This window comes from Kogia breviceps, chromosome 15 (genome assembly GCF_026419965.1).
Source record: "Kogia breviceps isolate mKogBre1 chromosome 15, mKogBre1 haplotype 1, whole genome shotgun sequence".
Lineage (NCBI taxonomy): Eukaryota > Metazoa > Chordata > Mammalia > Artiodactyla > Physeteridae > Kogia > Kogia breviceps.
The window spans coordinates 53,337,070-53,357,372 of NC_081324.1; the positions used below are offsets into that span (position 1 = coordinate 53,337,070).

At 42.6% G+C, this 20,303-nt stretch overlaps 1 protein-coding gene across 1 annotated transcript in view; it reads right to left on the reverse strand.

Moving 5' to 3' along the window:
- Nucleotides 1–20,303, reverse strand: part of COLEC12 (collectin subfamily member 12) — a 196,468-nt gene that overhangs the window by 168,086 nt on the left and 8,079 nt on the right. Inside the window, exon 2 of the mRNA XM_059039964.2 lies at nucleotides 10,389–10,439. Coding sequence (XP_058895947.1) covers nucleotides 10,389–10,439 — 51 coding nt within the window. The remainder of the gene's footprint in view (nucleotides 1–10,388; nucleotides 10,440–20,303) is intronic.

Below are 20,303 nucleotides of genomic sequence, written 5' to 3' on the forward strand. Positions count from 1 at the left end.
ACAGTGCGGCCAAAAAAAAAAAAAGTTGAATAGTGAAGGATTCTAAACCAAATTATCTTACTACACACTTACTGAATTGTGTTTTCAAGGCACAAAGCTGCTGTTAATAAGCAGAGCAGGTTTACATGGCAACAGTTTGGTAACAGCTGGGTCCACGGCATGTACACCATCTGGAGACAGAAATTACCTTCCAACCTTCTCTCACTGGCTTATATCAAACAGGTTCTCACATCTCGTCCTGAACTTTTTCTTGGGGGCAAAGGACAGGGACGCCATATACGCCCTCTTCCTGTGCACAGATGGGAGAGGCGGGTGCAAAGGAGAACCCCCAACCTCATCCGGAAACCACTGAAGTCTTGCCAATACTGAACTTAGAACAGCAGAAAGAAGAGGCGGCTTGCACTCCGTCTGGCATGTGGTGCCCTCTATTGTGCCTTTGGAAATTCTGCGGGTGGGAGGGGAAGCAATTCGTAGGGTTGGCTGATATTTTTCTTTTATGCAAATACACCCCGTTGGAAAACTCTGCTTTCCTTTACACTTGAAATTCCCAAAGGCAAAAGGCCATGTCTTCCTTCTTTATTGTGCATGATACCCAACACATTATGGGTGGTTAATAAATATCACATTGCTTTCATTCTGCATTGACTGAGAATGACATTTTCCCAGGAGTTTTGCTTGCTTCAGTTTCTCAGCAAATCTCACAAAATGCATACATTTCCCAGAAAAAGGGCACTGTTTAAGGCCAGTGTTCCTTGCTTGAATCTCTTCCCCAGATTCCCATCAACGCTTCACTCACCGTATCCCTGGGCCAATGGATCTCCCCCCTGTTCTCCAGCTGTTTTACTCTCTTTTTCTATGCCCACCTGCAGAATTTATATGTAATTCTCTGACACCCTATTTTATATCACTTCCATCACAAAGTGGCAGCCCTCTGTTCTATGTCTACCTTTTGACTCTGTGGGGAGCCTTTGATGAGGCTTATCAGCTGGGCTATTCCTAGTATAAACATTTTTAGGAGAAAAATGTTGTTTTCATAAGGACTTTTATATCTGTTGTTTTCTGAGAAATTTTTTAAAATGCATTATAAATGTTGATAAGGAATAAAAGAGTCAAGAGCAGAGACCTTGTTTATTCATCTTTGTACCCCAGTTCACGGCAGTCAGTGATTTCTTCTCAGAATGAGAAGCATTCCTATTTCCCCTCAGTTGTTTCCAAAAGTGATTCAACAGTAGACTTCTATGTAAAACGTGAGGCAGAGCAATCAATACATTTTGATATTCCTTATCAAATGGCCCCGGTCAAATATTAAATATGAGATATCATGAGGACATCCTCTTATAAATACAAAATAAAACCCAAAGGAAAAGAATATGGTTCTCTCTCACTCATACTGCTTTGAATGCTTGAGCTTAGACTGAAGATTCAAAATCGAAAACGTCAGCAATGATTTTTATCTATACAATTTCCTCCTTCACAGAACAAAATGGACATGTTAGAAAGGTTATTTCAAATATTAGAGAATAGAGGGCATCTTTAGGCATTTGGATAAGAATGTAGTCTGGATTTTTTGCCAGAACTTTTGCAGACTTCTAATTCCATTCTCCTGTTTCCCAACAAGCCTAAAATCCTTCATCTTCATCTTTCAGCATGTGAAAGAAATTGATCTATATATGGAAATATTTACACCAATGAAGAAAAAAAAACACCCTAGTGTATAAAAGAAGAAGACTGTTTCAATCAGGGCCAAATGTCAGTTTTCAAAAACATATAAAAATGATAAAAATGAAATATCAGAAGAAGCAGAAAGTGTTTATAGTTATGACTCAGAACAGAAGACCAATTTCACAATGTTTCCTGTGGCAGGAGTTGTATTCACTGAGATTTGGGACTGTCTCCTTTTTTTTTTTTTTTCAAGTTCCTGTTCTAAAAAAAAATTGTTTCTTCCAAATCTGCTGAATACTACTCAGAAAACTAAGTTCCAAGAAAGCAAAACAACTTTTGTTCATTCATTTATTCATTCCCTTCTCTATCATACTGATCTCTTGTCTTTTGAAGGTTTCTCTTTTTATAAACTGTCAAAAATTAAGAACCCTTGGTGCTTGAGAGTTCAGCACACAGCAGCTCCATTTATAACAAAATTCCAAATCATAAAAAGAAACTTGCAGCTATTTTGTGAATGAACTGAATTTTTCAACATGTTATATAAAACATGGTAATTTTATATGTGGAACAAATTATAAATAATAACTGGTCAGATTACAATTAAATTATATTGTTATTTAATAATCATTCATCATCTAATTTAACATTAAATTATAAATGTAACAATATTACACGTTAAATATACATATGATGTATTTATAATAGTCTATATTATGGATATTAACTTATACATAATAACAGCGGTCAGAGTACTTAATTCCTCACCATACAGTTTGCCCCAGATGATGAGCCCAAGCCACCCAGAGCCAGCCCATTCCCTTTGTCCGTAATTGATTTAGGAAAAGACTGACTCAACGTTGGCCAATGACACGCGAGGAAAAGTCTCTGAAAGCCTCCTGGGAAAGCTTCCCTGCTTCCAAAAAGACATGGGAACCCAAGACTGTCTGTCACCCACCTGGAACTGCCACAGCCACCTTGTAACCATTTATGTGACTTCTCATGATGCACCATTTGTGTGTCTTTTTGTGTGCCAGGCGCTGCTCTAAGTACTAACTTCTTGAGCTCTCACGAGAGTCCTACAGGCAGATACTATAATTACCCCCGTCTTTTAGACAAGCACACAGAGGCCCTGGGAGGTTAACTGGTCTGAGGCGATCTCACCAGTTAGGTGGCAAAGCTGGAAGCTGAGCAGAGGCAGCTGACTCTGGGGTACATTCCCTCAGCCAGGAGGCAGCTATGTCACCTCCTGCTACGTTACCTGCGACGTGCTCTTAGCCCCCCGTGCTCACGACCTTCCTTACAATATATTCTTTGCTGGTGGCCACCAAGACTTTCAATTAAAAAAAAAAAAAAAGCCATGCAAGAAAACAGACTCTTTTGATATTCCCTGAACAAAGTATGGCCCTTATGCAGAGCAGAGAATGCAGGAGTGAGGGCAGCAAGATTTCTTTTTCCTTTTATTTTTTTTCCCTCAGACAGTCTCTGTATTTTACTTTAATTTTTAAAATTAATTTTTATTGGAGTATAGTTGATTTACAATGTTGTGTTAGTTTCTGCTGTACAGCAAAGTGAACCAGTTATACATATACATATATCGACTCTTTTTTTTAGATTCTATTCCCATGTAGGTCATTACAGAGTACTGAGTAGCATTCCCTGTGCTACACAGTAGGTTCTTATTAGTTATCTGTTTTATATATAGTAGTGTGTATATGTCAATCCCAGTCTCCCAATTATTTATCCCTCCCCCCGCCTTACCCCCTGGAAACCATAAGCTTTACCTAGCACATACTCAAGAAAGGACATTGAAGAAAAGATGCTTAATGCTTTCTTTCACATGAAAATAGAAAAAAAATCATAACCACGTGGCCATGTGGTGTTGAACAAATTTTAACTGAGCAGAAAAACGAGGCAGGGATGAAGTGAGTTGCCCGTTGAGAAGCTCTTGATGGAAAAGAAGGGAAACCCAGGTGAACACTGTTGGCAGGGGAGATTGTGAATATTATCTCTAATGATAGAAAGTAGGAAATCTCAAGTTATTTAAAAGAAGTAACAGCTAGCAAACCCTTTTTCTCAGGTATCAGGAGCCCCACTACTTGACTGGAAGTATGCGGAGAGGGGCCACGTGAGCTGTTCTGAATCTCTTTGGCATCTACTTCTCCACATGCCGTTTGACCCCCAGTTCTCATAAAACCAGAAATATCTACTCCATTAGGATTTGCAAAGCCACATAAAGAAGACTCTGCCACTAAGGAAGCGAATGGCTTTGAAGAGAAACCCCACAGGGGCACCAATTCAGCCTCTCATCCTCACTTATCTCCCTGCCCAGGGTCAGTCCTTTGCCTGGCGTGGTACCCTTTCCATTTAGAGATGTTTGGAAAAGGTGATGTTGAAAGGACAGCCTCACGCTGGGCTTCTTTAGTCATTCCCCACAGGAAATGATGGAAATTCCTGGCATTCTTATCAGAGAAAGGGGTGAACTCTGCTGGTGCCGGTCTGGAAGGGCTGTGTGCAGATGAATGCGTGGAGCCCTCCTCTATGGTTGGAGGTAGATGACTTCAAAGCGGCACCTTCTCCAAATCCAAGATGAAGCCAGGCTTCTGGGAAGAGTCCGGGGAGAGCAGAGACAGGCAGCCTGGTCCCCAAGCCCAAACATCCAGAAGGGGGGGCGGCCAAGTGTCTATGTTGGGCAGCTTCCCAGAGAGAGTTCATCATCTTCTTGGTCAACTCTTGCAACCCTTTCTACACTGAAAGCAGAAACTCACCATGTGCCTCAGAAGGAACCTTTCTTTCTGGCTAAGCATACCTGTATTGTCATTTTTCAGAAGTCCAAGTGGTCCTCTGCACTTTCTAGACATTCACTTCCTCAAGCCCTCTTGGGAAGACACAGCTCCATGATTTAACTAGCACCCCTGATTTGAAGTTTCATATATTATCTCTTTGGAAGGTGGGTTAGGAAGTGGGGGGGCGGGGGGGATGATGAAAAAAGGAGCAGGGTCGGGGGCGTTCTGGGGCAGGGCTGGGTTTTACTCCACACAGATCTCTCGGGCTGCTCCCACACGCCCTGCACTGTGCAGGTTAAACTGTTAAAAATATTCTTGCTAAGCCAAAATTATTGTCCAAGGGAAGAAAGCCTGTGTGAAACTATAAGTAGAGGGAGGCCTGTGAAGTTGCAGGTAAACAAAACTCACTTTTTCTAAAAAAATAAAGTCAAGAACTGACTCCGGCGAATACACTTAGGAAAAGGCATCTGGTATCCCTTTTTGGACTGTTACCCTTATGTAATTTTTCAGTAGTTCTCTTAGAATTTTTCCACTTAGTTTTTACAAAAGATTTGAGTTCTGCTCCATAGAATACGCTTCCTTGTACTTTTTGCTACTATTTCACAGTTTGCAATTTTTGAGATCTTATTCTCTCATAGCTATTAACACTCCCTATTGCTGAGCCCCAAGGAAGCACTTTTGTCAAAGCTTTGTTCGTCAAACACAAACAACAAATGTTTCCAGCTGCCCCCAGTTGCTCACTGTCAACCCTTAAATCTACCCACGATGTTCACAGACGGAAGGAACCATGTGCCTCTGATTCCTGCATCAGTCCAACTTCCGACATCCCATTATTACACCAGGTCCTATTCCAAAGATAACACAAGAGAACCCAATGCAACCAGTGAAACAAAGTCAGTCTTGTCCCCCCATCCCGCTTTCCCCCAGCACAGAAAAGGGGCAAAGCAGGCTCCAGAGGGAGGGTAAGGGACACCCAGGGTGGTACTCGCCATTAGGCTCCCACACCGCCCACCAGGGTGCTGGGGCAGAAAGCCATGTCCCCAAGCCTTCTCGCCTCTCCCAGCTTTTAGCAGGAAAGCAGGGGGTGTGATGCAGCCAGAATCCATGAGGCTGCAGGACATCAGAAGGTTCCAGGGGCTTACTAAACCCTAGTTCCATGTTCAAGCATCAGGATCAAAAGGTTCAAGAAGGAATCTAATAATAGGATATTGGTCAACATTTATGGGACCCTCACAGTGTGCCAGGCACTGTGCCAACCCAGCAGCATGTTTAATTCCACAACAGCCCTATGGAGTTGGCCTGTGATGACCCAAACATTACAAGCGAGGAAACGGACTTCACAGCTTTGGATAATCACGTGTCCAAGGTCACATAGTTGGTGAGTGCTAGAACTTGGATCCAAAGCCACCCACCTGGTTCCAGCGCCCACACACCCAACCACTGCACCCCACCGCCTCCCGAAAAGATGACAAGCAGCCATCAAATAGGAAAGATGGTGCCTGGCCTGTTGGCTTCATGGAGTAGTGGTGAATGAAAACTACATTAGTACGTCCTTTGGGAAGATAAAAGTGATAAACAAATGTGAACTGGATTTGTTGCAATCATTTGTACATGGGTTAAAAAGCAGGATCTGGAAGCCACCCCTCTTCCCACACTTCTCCCCTTCTCTGGAACTGTGATGCACTTATCCCTTGGAGCTGAAATGACATTCTTCCTTCCTCCTACTCTACCATTTTAATGGAAAAAAAATTTTTTTAACTTGAATGCACTCATGTTAATCACATGACTAATCAGAAGATTTCAGAAGACATTTTTGGAGCAACTTATCGCAAATTCCAAATTTTATGAATTCATATTTGTCCCATAGAATATGAATGAATTCTCGTTCCCTTTCTGCTAACTATAATAATTAAGGATACTAGAGCCATGTGTCATATTTTTGAAGAAAAAAGTAACTGGGAAATAAGTAGAAAGATATCATTGTAGTATAGATCATATTCTATCCATAAAAAATAAAACTTTATATACTGGTACCCCATGTTCCAGAGAATGAACTCTGCCAAACTGTAACTATAGTTACCTCCCAAATTAATTAGCTCTGCACACTGAGGCCAAGAAACGCTGACCTGCAGAGCCTGATGAAAATTTGAAAACGCTCACTTCCTTAACCTTTCAAAGTTTCCCCTCATCAAAACTTTCATCAGAAGAGCAGATAAGTGCAAACCCACCAGATTTAACTCCATCTCTTCTCCAGACACCTGCCCAGAACCTTGGGAAAGGGGCTAACGAGCAGGACATATAGAGAGATGGAAGAAAAGTAGAAGCCTTCGTTGAGACCAAAATGCAACAATGAATTCTTGACTAGACAAAGGATGACCATCTTAAAATAATACCATCACATACTAGATTACTGGAGATGATCACCCATTTTGCTCTTTATTAAATATTATACTGAATTTGAAAAAGGACAGTATTATTACATAAACAAGCCTTGACTTTACGTAGCATATGTTTCTGAATAACTATATATCAATAACTTTGGAAACAAGCTACCAATTGGCTAAAATAGTGGCCCCTTTGCCTGCAAATAATTAATCCCTGGTTCATCTGCAGCCTAAATTCAAGCTGTGACCACTGTATTTGCACAAACAAGACATACCTGAAATTAGACAATAACTAACCCCTATATGTTATCCAGGCTATTTTGCAAAAATAAAAGCCAATGATATTACCATGTTCATCTTTATATCTCTCTTCAGGAATGAGATTTCAGACCTGTCGCATTTTGATATTTGGCAGTGGCTGGACCAAAATGTCTGAACAGTGAAAGCAGCCTCAAATCTCAGGAAAGTGGTAACACCACCCTTGTTTTCACAGTGCTGCAACTTCGAAGCACTGGTCCATCTGCTATCCTTCTCAGTCTCACCAAAGGCTTGTGAGGTAGACTTACTACCGTGGCAAGTGTCACTCTGCCCACAGGGCAGATGCAGCACTGAGGCCCACAGTGTGGAAGTGACTGGTCTCAAGTCACAGGAGTAAGTAGGGGCGGGGCCGACAGAACTGCCTGGTCTCCGGACGCCTCCCACTCACCACCTTTCACCAACTTTGCCTTCCTTTAATGGTTAAAGTTGAATCATACCTGAAGGAATGGGTTCTTGGGTCCTGCTGCTTTCAATGACCAGCCTCCGCCACAGCTTAGGAACTAGAAACCCATTTACTTTCTGTAAAACCAGGTGCAGAGTCCTAGGCCCTGTAAAAGTGATGAGGTCTCCCTGGTGGAGCCAGACTGGTGTCCAGCCCACTTTAAGATTCCAGAACTGCAGGGACACTTCTAGGACACAGGAATTGAGAGGTCACCTCAATCTCACGGTTGGACCCCTCCTCAAAATTATGCTAGCCTCAGAGTTAGAAGACGCAGCATCCAAGCCAGCTCCAGCTAACCTGCTAGAGCAAGGACTTGATCTATCTGGGCCTCACCTTCCTTATCTATAAAAGTAAAGGCTGAGGGACTTGCCTGGTGGGCGCTGCTGTTAAGAATCTGTCTGTCAATGCAGGGGACATGGGTTCGAGCCCTGGTCCGGAAAGATCCCACATGCTGTGGAGCAACTAAGCCATGTGCCACAACTATTGAGCCTGCGCTCTAGAGCCTGCGAGCCACAACTACTGAGCCCGCTCACCTAGAGCCTGTGCTCGGCAACAAGAGAAGCCACCGCAATGAGGAGCCCGCACACCGCAACCAAGAGTAGCCCCCGCTTAGTGCAGCTACAGAAAGCCCGCCGCAGCAATGAAGACCTGACGCAGCCAAAAATTAATTAATTAATAAATTAATTTTTTTTTTAAAGTAAAGGCTGATATAAATCATCACAAAGCCTCTTCTACTCCACCCCTGTGCTGGATATCCATCACTGTGCCTAAAAGCTGAACCCAAGAATTCTCAGCCTCGGGATGTCTCTCTCATAGCTCCTTCCAAAGTTTCTCTTTTAATTTCATTCCTCTCTTCTTCTACTTGTGCCACGTGGTATCACTCTCTCCATGTCTCCCTGGTTCTCCAATATTTGTACGCTGTTATCATGTCTCCCCTCTGAGTCATCAGTTTATGGTTTCCACACACAATTTAACTACCATAAATTAAATCCTTTCAGCAACTTACTATGCTTTTGTGTTTTCCACCAAATCCCTGCCCATCTAGCTAGTTACAGGATCATGACATTTTAAATAAAATTTCTCTCAAGGTCACTCTTTTCTCTTGGTTCTTCATCTTTCTACTGATTTCTGTGTAGAGATTTGAAATCTGCTGATCTCCAAAATACACAGACACGTCAACATTTATTCTGCCTTATCTTTACAGGTTTGATTTTCCTCTTTAGTTCTGCCTTTTAATTTTTGTTTTGTTTTTTCTTTCCTCTATAATGTCTGGTTTCTCTTCACTCCTATGACAACCTTCAGTGAACCCACAGTGGGAAAGCAGAATAACACATGGTACCAATGCAGAAACATGTCATTGTGCAGATAAAGAACAGTAGCATGGGAGAGGGAAGAGCACGGTGGGCAGAAACCTCTCTGCCAGCACATGAATGGAGGGGCCGTGGGCTTCGTGCCACTGCATTCTCACTTTAAAGCCCTATTTTTTTTCCCAGAAAGAAATGCAACAGTGTGTATCCAGAAGAAAAATGCTAAAGCAATGAGGGAGCCAGAGAAGCTGGGGGATGTTAAATTTAATCAAGGTCCAGCCAGGACTTTTTTTAAGCAACAGGAAGTAGATTTATTCCCTTTCATATTCTCTCTCTCTCTCTCTCTCTCAGATACACACACACACTCTCATTCTTTTCTCCTCTATCCTCTATTCCTCATTTCCTCTGACCAAGGCACAGAAATGGGCTGGACAGAAAAACCTCAGTTCCCTTGAACCGTCTTTGGAACTTTGTAATGTTTTCACCGGCAGTTTGAGGCCCAACTGCAGATCCCGGGAAATGTGGTCAAAGACAGAAGGGCATCCGTGAGTGGGCAGAGAAGCATGGATTAGATCCCTGTGGCTGCTGGGACAGATCACCACAAACGGGGTGGCTTAAAAGAGCACAGATTTCTTCTCTTACGGTTTGAGAGGCCAGAAGTCTGAGATCAGCTTTAGTCGGCTGAAATCAAGATGTTGGTGGGGCCACATTCCCACCAGAGTTCTCTGAACAGAAAATGTTTCCTCACCTTTTTCAGCTTCCAGTGCCCACCTGTATCCCTTGGCTTGTGGCCCCTCCTCCCTCCACCTGCATAGCTTATCACTCCAATATCTGTTCCCATCATCTCATTGCCCTCTTTTCTCAGCCGTCAAATCTTCCTCTCCCTCCCTCTTATAAGGACAATTGTGCTTGCGTTTAGAGCCCACCCGGATAAGCCAGAATAACCTCCCCTGCTGAAGCTCTTAACTTGATCACATCTGCAAAGCACTTTATGCCATATAAGGTAAAATTCAGGTTCCAGGGATTAGGATGAGGATATCTTTAGGGGCCACTGTTCCGACTACCTTGGAGCACCTGTGTCTAGCTGGGTTCCTGAAAAATGTCTTCCTCTCATTTCACCACTGACACTTAAGTTATGAATATGGGGCCTGAGGGAAAAGGGAAAAGATGTTTTCTAAATCTCAAAATAGAGAAATGCCTATCTTATCACAGATTTACCTTTCCCACCATGTTTTGCCTCTTAAGCCAAGAGGTTTGTATTCAGCCAACCCCCCTAAGCATCCCATCACTTCCCCATGCCTGGGAGTAACTCCTGTCCCACTAGCCTCAGATTCTCTGAGAAATCATCCACCTGTTATACAGAAATTCAATTTCCAACCAAAATTGGGTCTCAGAGCCACACATGTTCATGTGTGTCAGAGGTCCAGCCACGGTCATGTTACCATATCCCAGATCAAGCACAGAGAAGGAACAGAGCTTTGCTAGAACTCACCAAACCGCTTGTAACCGAAGGAATGCACCTCCTCCTCCTCTGCGAAGTCGTCTGCGGGAGAAGAAAAGACAGAGCATTAACCACAGTGAGGCCGGAAGTGCAGGCTCAGTGCTGGACTCAACTTCAGCTGTCTCCACCTGCTCCACCCTCTGCTCGCCCACCATGCTCCTCACGGTGGCTGTCCTTCTGCTCCTGGAACATACCACGCTTTCTGAGAAAGACCACAGTGTCCCTGCACTGGCTGTTCCTTCTGTCTGGAGTGCTCTTCCTCCTGTCCCTCAGGCGACTCCTTCCAATTCAGGTCTCAGCTGAGGTATGGTATCTTCGAGATGCCTTTCCGGACCACCACCCAGCCACTCTGCGTCAAACAATCCTATTTTAATATTACTCTCTGGTATCATCCTCATTTATGTGTGTGTGTGTGTCATCATGCATGCTGTGAGCAGAAATTTTTTTCTGTCTGACTTCATGAATGAATCCCATGTACCTAGAATGGTGCCTGTCAAAGAGCAGAGGCTTAAGAAACTTGGGTGAATGAATGACTGAATAATCAACTGTCCAAAGGGTCAAGTTATCTTCACGTAACTGAGCCTAAAGCCCTCCTTTGCAGATGCCAGGCTCTGGGGTCACCTCTTCCACCAACTGTGGCATCTCAGGAGCCCAGCATGCCTCCTGCAAGGACGGCCAAATCCTTCCCCACTCTCCTTCCACTGGATAACTGGGACTGACGGATGGTTTCCCACTAAATGCATTTCAAAAGACAGACTTGGCTGGGAATTCCTAAAGATAGGGAACTGGAAAGGTAGGGCAATGTTATGTCAGCCATGCTTTCTACCAAAAGCCCAAATCCCCCTCCTCACATGGACACGATGCAATTCCTATGACACTGATAATGAACTTGTCATTTCACACATCTGCCAGGTGTGGGTGTGCAATTAAAGGATACTTTTGATGACAAGTCAAAGTGTTAAGACCAGACCTTTCCAGGGAGACCTAACCAATTCTTCTTCTTTTTTTCTTTTCTATTATGGTTTATTATAGGATATTGACTATAGTTCCCTGTGTTATACAGTAAGAACTTGTTGTTTATCTATTTTATATATAGTAGCTTGTATCTGCTACTCCCAAACTCCTAATTTATCCCTTCCCCATCCCCTTTCCCATTTGGTAACCATAAGTCTGTTTCCTATGTCTGTGAGCCTGTTTCTGTTTCATAAATAACTCATTTGTGTCACATTTGAGATTCCACATCTAAGTGATATCATATGGTGTTTGTCTTTCTCTGTCTGACTGACTTCACTTAGTATGATCATCTCTAGGTCCGTCCATGTTGCTGCAAATGGCATTCTTTCACTCTTTTTTATGGCTGAGTAATATTCCATTGTATACATGTACCACATCTTCTTTATCCATTCATCTGTCAGTGGACATGTAGGTTGCTTCCATGTCTTGGCTATTGTCCAACCAATTATTCTTGAGTTGGTCACCATCACTGCACCAGCACCCAGCTTTCCCCCCACATGCAGTTCAGTTCAAAAGCGCTGACTCAGTGCTCACTATGGACCAGAGATTGCCAGACAGTGGGGTGCACAAATGAGTGAGACATGGTCCCTTCCCTCAAGAAGCTGATAGGCTTTCAAAGAGAAGAGACACGTAGGGAGGAAATAGAGCCTCTGTGATCATCTTTTTCAGCCCACAGATGGCACACAGGGCCTGGCTATAACCGAACCTTGAAATGTGGAAAAACACAAGATGTGTGATATCTACCACACAGTGTGCTGAACCTCAGCACACTAGTTCGTTATGAAGTGCTATGAAGACATGTGTGAGAGAACAACTACTCCTAAGACAATGGAGAAGTCGGAAATCTTTGTATTTTACCATGTTTCCTTATTCAGAGAACAGCGAAGAAATCTTGCTTGGAATCTAGAAATCCAGGTTTTCATGATTCAAGTCATCTTCTTCTGGCAAAGATTAAAGCTTTAGTTCTTTCTAGATGGAAGAACGTGCTTACAAGCAAAAGAACAGCACCTTTTTCTCTCTGACTCAGTGATTAGTTAGTTCGACAAATACATATTAATCCCCTAGTCTGTGCTGGCTTTCCTAAGTAATTCTCCTATTAATGCCTGCGAAGTCCGGTCTAGTCTCAGTTAAAGAGAAACGCTTATCTACTTCTTCTGCTTAGAAATCCATGCATTCATTTATTCACTCAGTCAATAAACAGTTGCTTATAGACCAGTGGAGTTGATGGGACATGAACCTAGGTAACGGTGCCACCCAGACATCAGCTTCCCCTGCCAGCTCCAGCCCCTCCACTGCAGAGACACATCCGCAAAAGAATCTGCTCACATGCACACGCTGTGGGCAAAGGAACCATCATCACTGAAGAACTCATAGTGGAGACAAAAAAACAGCTTACACTGTGCTCCCGGTAACAAACAGCTTAAAAAATTAGTGTTCTCCCTAAAGCTTCTTTTCAGTAAACCTACCATTAGTTTGTTTGTTTGTTTTCTTTTTCCTCTCTGGTCTTTTTCCCATGCAGCATTTAGTCTGACTGACTCCTCTCTCCTTCCTGAAATTTCCCTGGGAACTTCAAATGTCTCATATTTTTGTTATTAAAGCAATTCAGCACTGCCTCCAAATTAACCTACTCAAACCCATTAGGGGTTCGAAGAAACAAAGGCTTTACAGGCAACCCCTAATACAGGACTCAGAGGATGTCCTGCTTCTTAACCCTCATCCAAAGAGGATGAGAAATTCTTATAGCAGCTCCTAAAAGAATACAAATCTCTGTCTCATCCAACTCTATAATTAGATACTAAATCATATGTGACATGAGAGGTAAAAGCACCCCAGAGAACATCTTACTGGGATTATCAGGGAAGGTATCATGGAGAAGCGTCTTAATCTTTCCTAGTGTTTATCCTTTGGAGGGAAAAAGAGAGTTACTGCCTACCATATCCCTTTCTTGGAAATTCATAGCAATTTGGGAACCATTAGAGACTCAGGGAGGTTGAAAGAGAGAGAAAAAGATTGTTCAACTCTGTTTCACTCAATGTTTTCAAGAGTTGACTTTCTGCATCCTTAAAAGCTGCGTTGAGTTGGGCAGGTAACGCCTAGTAAACATTCCATTAGTGGAGGTGTCCCCAGAGCCCCGGCCAGAGTCCCCAGCTGTGTAGATTAGCAAACAGCTGATTCAGGCTGGTGATACAGTGAGACATTTCAGGAACTGAGAAAGAGAAGGGGGCAGGAGCTGATGGGGCTTGCGGCTGTCTGGACAGCCACCTCAGACTACAAGAGTCACGGGAGAGAGGAGGAGAGGTCAGCGGTTCCCAGTGCCTGAAAGTTTGAGAGGGTGAAAGACTCCAACAGGGCCCACATGGCTGGCAGATGCGTTTCAGGAAGACAAACAGCCTGATATTATGTGCAAGGTTATACTTTGTTCTCAAAACCCTTTCCTCACACTGAGTGGACCCAGGCTAAATGCATCCTGGATTTTCCTTATAGTACCAGGGGCCTGCAGAGGTGCTGGGCTCAAATAAGGATATTATCCCTCAAGGATATCCAGTCACCTTTGCAACCTGCCAGTTTTCAAAATCTGTCTCTGACACAATCTACGTCACATAACTGCTACACTCCAACATGAGCAAGGATTTTGTTAAGATTTAAGACCTCTAAGTTCTGCAGTGGCCATAACTTGATTCCTGCTTCTGACATCAGTTAGTCTGCAGGGAAGAAGTAACCTTAACATCCTAAATAACAAAACGTGTTTAATTGGAGATTTATGTCTACAGGCATGTACTTTCCTGGCTGCCACAGCTGTACTATAGCATTTTTGTTGTAATACCTATGGGCTATACTGTCATTTGCTTGCCTATTTCAAAATGTGATTTTTATTTATTTTTTTACTTTCCTTGGTAACTGGCACAGGGCCACGCTGGCCAGAGGTTTCGTGATGGAGAACGCAAAACAGAGTTCTGCTGCTGATTTATTCTTTGAGCTTAGCTATTTCAGAGTACCACGAGTTCAAGTGAAGTTTAGTTTAGTTGGCTTGGAGAGTTGAGAGTCATACATATTAATGTGTTCCAACCAATCTGTGGACCAAGTTGTGCAATATCCCTATGGGGAGAATTCACCTCTCTTTCCCCTGCATTCCCTTTGTATCAGTGTGACAGCAGTTACTTCTGTCTGCCTTATATTCCAGTTCTGGTTTTGTTTTTGTTTTTCTTTAACATCTTTATTGGAGTATAATTGCTTTACAATGGTGTGTTAGTTTCTGCTGTATAACAAGTGAATCAGCTATACATATACATATATTCCTATATCTCCTCCCTCTTGCATCTCCCTCCCACCCTCCATATCCCACCCCTCTAGGTGTTCACAAAGCACTGAGCTGATCTCCCTGTGCTATGTGGCTGCTTCCCACTAGCTATCTATTTTACATTTGGTAGTGTTTATATGTCCATGCCACTCTCTCACTTCATCCCAGCTTACCCAGCTCTGGTTTTGACTTCACCAGATGGAAAGCCTTTGGAAAACAGGAAACTTATCACACTGTACCCGCAGCAACTAGCACATTCATGACATGCTATAGAAACTCAGTAATTGTTGTTAAAAAGTAAGTAGATTATAGAGTTATACGTGTGTCTCTCTCTCCCACTAGTGGATGAATTCCTGAAGGAATTCTTTCTCTTTTTGCATATCCACCATGTTTGAGGAAGAGAAGAGAACCAATACTTACTCAGATCTACTGAATGTCAGTTACTTCCCATTTGTTGTTTCTCTGTTTTATAGGTGAGAAACCTGAGGCTCAGAGAAGTCACGTAATTTGATCCAAGGTCCCACGACTTGTGAGCAGCCAGACCAACACTAAGACCCAGGTCTGGCGGACCCTCAAGTTCCACACCATGGTGGTTGCTGACTCCACAGACCCAGGAAACTGAACTCTGTGCTAGCAGAAGAGAAGGCTGAGAAGCGATGATTTATACCCCAGAATCCTGAAAAGGCTAAGGAATTTGGGGACACGGGCCACTCTGAAAGGAGAATAAAGGTGAGGCTAAAATAGGAGGACTTGTTGAACATATGTTTAAGAAGCAACTGCTATAGGGCTTCCCTGGTGGCACAGTGGTTAAGAATCCGCCTGCCAATGCAGGGGACACGGGTTCGAGCCCTGGTCCAGGAAGATCCCACGTGCCACGGAGCAACTAAGCCCATGTGCCACAACTATTAAGCCTGCACTCTAGAGCCCATGAGCCACAACTACTGAAGCCCGCATGTCTAGAGCCAGTGCTCCGCAACAAAGAGTAGCCCACGCTCGCCGCAACTCGTGCACAGCAACAAAGACCCAACACAGCCAAAAATCAATAAATAAAATAAATAAATTTAAAAAAAGAAGAAGCAACTGCTATAATCAAAAAGATAGACAATTAGTGTTGGCAAGAAGATGGAGAAATCAGAACCCTCATATGCTGTTGATGGGAATGAAAACTGGTGCAGCCACTTTGGAAAACAGTCTGGCAGTTCCTCAAAAGGTTAAACATAGAAATACCATATAAGCCAACAATTCTACTCCTAGGTATATACCCAAGAGAAATGAAAACATATGTCCACGCAAAAACTTGTACATGAATGCTTATGGCAGTATTATTCCTAATAGTAAAAAAGTAGAACAATCCAAATGTCCACGAATCAATGAAGGGATAAACAAAATGTGAATATAATATTATTAAGCAATAAAAAGGAATGAAGTACTGATACATGCTACAACAGGAAGGAACCTTGAAAATATTACGCTAGTGAAAGAAGCCGGTCACAAAATACCACATCTTGTATCATTTCATTCATATGAAATGTCTACATTAGGCCAGTTCATAGTCAGAAAGCAGGTTAAAGCCTAGGGCTGCGAGTTTTGGGGGGAAATGGGGAGTGACTGCTGATGGGCATGGGTTTTGGGGGTGGGGGAGGGTGATTAAAAATGTTCTAAACTTGATTGTAATGATGGTTGCAAAACTTGTGAATATATATATATTTAAAACCCTCTTAATTACACACTTTAAATGGGTGCTCTGTGTGGGATATGAAAAATAAAGCAGTTTGACCTTCCAGGCCCTTCACAGAGCTGGGTGACTGTCCCTCCCTGACCACAGCAGAAGATGGAAGATTTATTACTCAGAGAAATTAAAACAAAAGAACACAAATGGTGTCCTCCTCCAGAGGACACCAGCAACAGCTGAGATGAGGGGAACTATAATGGAATCAGGGGAAAAGGGGGAAATTTTCATACTGAATGTTCAGACACTCAGTCCCCTTCTCCCACTCAGCCAACCAGACTGTATCCTCCAGGCTAATGATTGAAGGTTCTTCCTGGGGAATCTGGCTAGTTAAGAGAAAAATAAACTAATGATTCTCATTCCAGGAGGTCCCCAATGGAACAGCCCAGCCAGATCAGCCTAGAGTGATAGTCACAGGTCACAAAATCCACCAAAACAAGGAGCTTCTAATTAATGTTTATAGTACTCTGCTCTTATACGTGAGGAGACACCAGACACGTGACACAGCCTCTAACATGAAAAGACAAAGATGAAAATAAAGAAACCAGATAAAGCAATTTGGAGGAAATACACATTATGCAGAATGATAAAAATAAAATAAAAAATCCTACCATTAATATCCTTGTAGAGATAAGAGAAGATAATGTATCCATAAAAGGAGAACAGGATGCTATAATAAAAAAGAAACCCTCAGAGAAAAAGAAAGAACTCTTGGAAATTAAAACTATGATCACAGAAATGAAAACTTAATACAAGAGTTGGAAGACAGAGTTGAAATATTCCAGAAAGCAGAAAAAGGGCAAATAAATAGAAAAGAGTAAAGACAAGAAAAAAATTAGACAACAAATTAAGTGGGTCCAATATTCAAATAACAGGTGTTCCAGGAGAAAAGAACAGAGGGAAAGAATCATGAGAGGAATAAGTAACAGTATTTCTAGGATTGAAGGACATGAGTTTCCAGAATGAAAAGGCACATCACTTCCCAGCACAAAGAAAGGAAGAAGATCCACTCCGAGGCACATCATCATAAAGTTTCACACCCCTGTGGACAAAGAGAAAACTCAAAAGCTTCTGGACAGAAAAAAAAAAAAAAAAGATTACTTACAAGAATTTTTTTAAAAAGGAATGGCTTCACATATATCACCAGTAAAACTGGAGCTAAAAGAGAAGAAACAAGTGCCTTCAAAATTCTAAGGCTATATTATTTCCAACAGAGAAATCTCTCAACTAAATGAGTAGGTAATATAAAGACCTCTTCAGACCTACAGATTCCTCAAAAATGTACCTCTCATGCACACTCTTCTCGAGAAGTCATTGGAGAAAGCATTCCACTGAAATAAGGAACAAACCCAGAAAGATGTATGGGCATATATGTGTGTATGTGCACGTGCATGTGTGCCCCCTAACCTAACCTTCACCCTAACCCTGAGTAGGTCAGAAGAGTCCAGGAAAGATTTCTTCAAGAAGATAAAAGTGCGGTAATACCTACTATGTTTGAACACACTGCACAGAGATGGAGGACAGTGGAAGAGACTTTGGGGGTGAATGTCGATGCAAACATACATGGGAGGCTAAACAAACAAAATAACAAGAGGATTACCAATTCCAGAGGAAACACAGTTATGCAAGAGAGAAATATAAGTCAGCTGTGAATAGCATTGACATCGTCTTAATAATATAAACACTGAATATTGATCTAGACCAGACTGTGATATAACTATACTGGGATGATAGGGGGCAACAGGAGGTGTCCGTGATGGTTGTCAGGTGGAGGTGAAGAGTAAAAGAACTAAATCCTCATTTGCTATAAAGGCAAGTCAATATATAATGCCTAAAACCAAAATAATAATAAAACCAAAAAGTGCCAAAAGCATCTCACTTAAGGACATGGGGCCGTAGTAGCTCACCTGCGTTAAGAGCCACCAACAATTTTTCCATCCCTCCACGTGCAAGTCCATTCCCACTCTTCTGAATCTGGGAGGACCTTGTGACTTGCTGTGGCCAATGGTATTTGCCAGAAGTAGCAGTGGGTGACCTCAGGGCCTAGGTCTTCTCCAAGACCTCTGCCTTTCAGCTTCTGTTTTCACCCCCTCGGCAGCTGGCTGCCATGGGAAATGTCCATGTACCCTGCTGTACCAGAGGCCACCTGAGGAGAGAGGATCCCTGGGGGATGAGAGACTCTGAAGGAAAGGGAGCCCGGCCAGCCCTCGGTCCTTCCAGCCACCCCACTGATGCTCCAGCATTGGAGCGAGGCCTCGGGAAGCAGAAACCAGCCATCCCCGCCAAGCTCAGCCCGAATCACAGGGTCATGAACAAATAAACATCTGTTGTTTGAAGTTACAGGGTTTGGGGATGGTGTGTTCTAGGTAGAGAACTGAAAGAAAAGTCAATGCCAAAAGAAAATGCAAAAAATGTTCTCAGGAGGTTGCCTCTGGGGACTGGGAAATGATGAAATGAAGTGGGTTGGGCAGGAAATTGCTGTTTTTCATAAAAAATGTGATATTCTTTGACTCTTTAAACTATGCACATCTCTAACTTTGATAAAAATAAGAACTAAAGTCAAGCAAACAAAACAAGGGAATGTGTAGGGGAGATAAAAGTCAGGTAGACAAAAAGAAAAGTGCTCGGGTCCAATGGATGCTGACCACCAGAAAAGGTTCCCTGCTCCAAAGAGCCGGTGAGCAGAGTTCACCCTAGAGTGACAGCACAGAAGGTGTGGACTCGCAGCCTTCACTCGCTGGCACAGAGTAGGTTCTGACAAATGTCACACTGATCAGAACAAGTTCCGGCGCTTTTAGGAGCCAGGCTGAAGGACCGTGGACAGAGGCGAGGCTGAATTTAAACTTCTCTTCCAAGCCGGGCTCAGCACTGCTGTCCACTCTGTATTGTCTCCACCCTGACGCAAGAATTTTTTAAAAAAGGAATGGCTTCACATATCTCACCAGCAAAACTGGAGCTCTTTAAGCAGCCCCGGCTCTTGTAGCGTCATCACCGCTAGAACAAAACAGTGCGGTCCCACAGGCTGCTAAAAATACTTGTAGGTTATTCCAAATAGTACAAGACATTTATTTTGATTACTCAGCTGCTTTCTGAATTTTATGTTTTACAGCAATAGGATCCCTTTTTTGGTTCAATGGTATAGGGTTTTTTTTTTTAAGTCAAAATTGTAAAGACATAAAGTGACTCCAATTTGTGGTGCAACTTGTAATTCTGATGCTTTTCAAAAACATGCTTTTCTGATAAGGAGATACGATACCCTTTTCCTTCCTTTATCGTTCAACAAAACTGAAGAGATTTTTTTGGTAACTTTTACCACTAAATTGGTAGTGGAGGCTAAACCAGATTTCCTCCAGCAGGCCCACTTCAACAACTTAAAAAGTAAATAAATATGAGACTCAAAATGTTGACCCCCACATCTATCATTCACAGTAACTACAGAGGAGGTGACATGTCTCCCCTTCTCTTATGAGGGACCTTCTCATCTATCACCTTGGTCAAGTAGAGTCAGGATGAGGACTTGAATCCCTGCCCCAAATTTTATAAGGACCGTGGAAAGGTGTCAACTGCATGGGTCATTTGGCAAGAAAAACTAATGCCGTCCATTTCTCTGGAGACAAACACACAAAATAAGTAGTCTTTGTTTAAAAACCAAACCAAACAAAACAAAAACAGATATATCTGTTTTGTTCTGAAATCATTTAACTTTATGTTTAGGTTATCCAAACAATTATACCAAAGTAACATACTATAATTAATTACGAATGATGGACCAAAATTGAGCTTAGGAGACAAAGTTCTAGAAAACTTTGTATTTGATTCTCTCTCATCTCCCACATGGAAATGTCCTACTTGAAGGTTTCAGGGT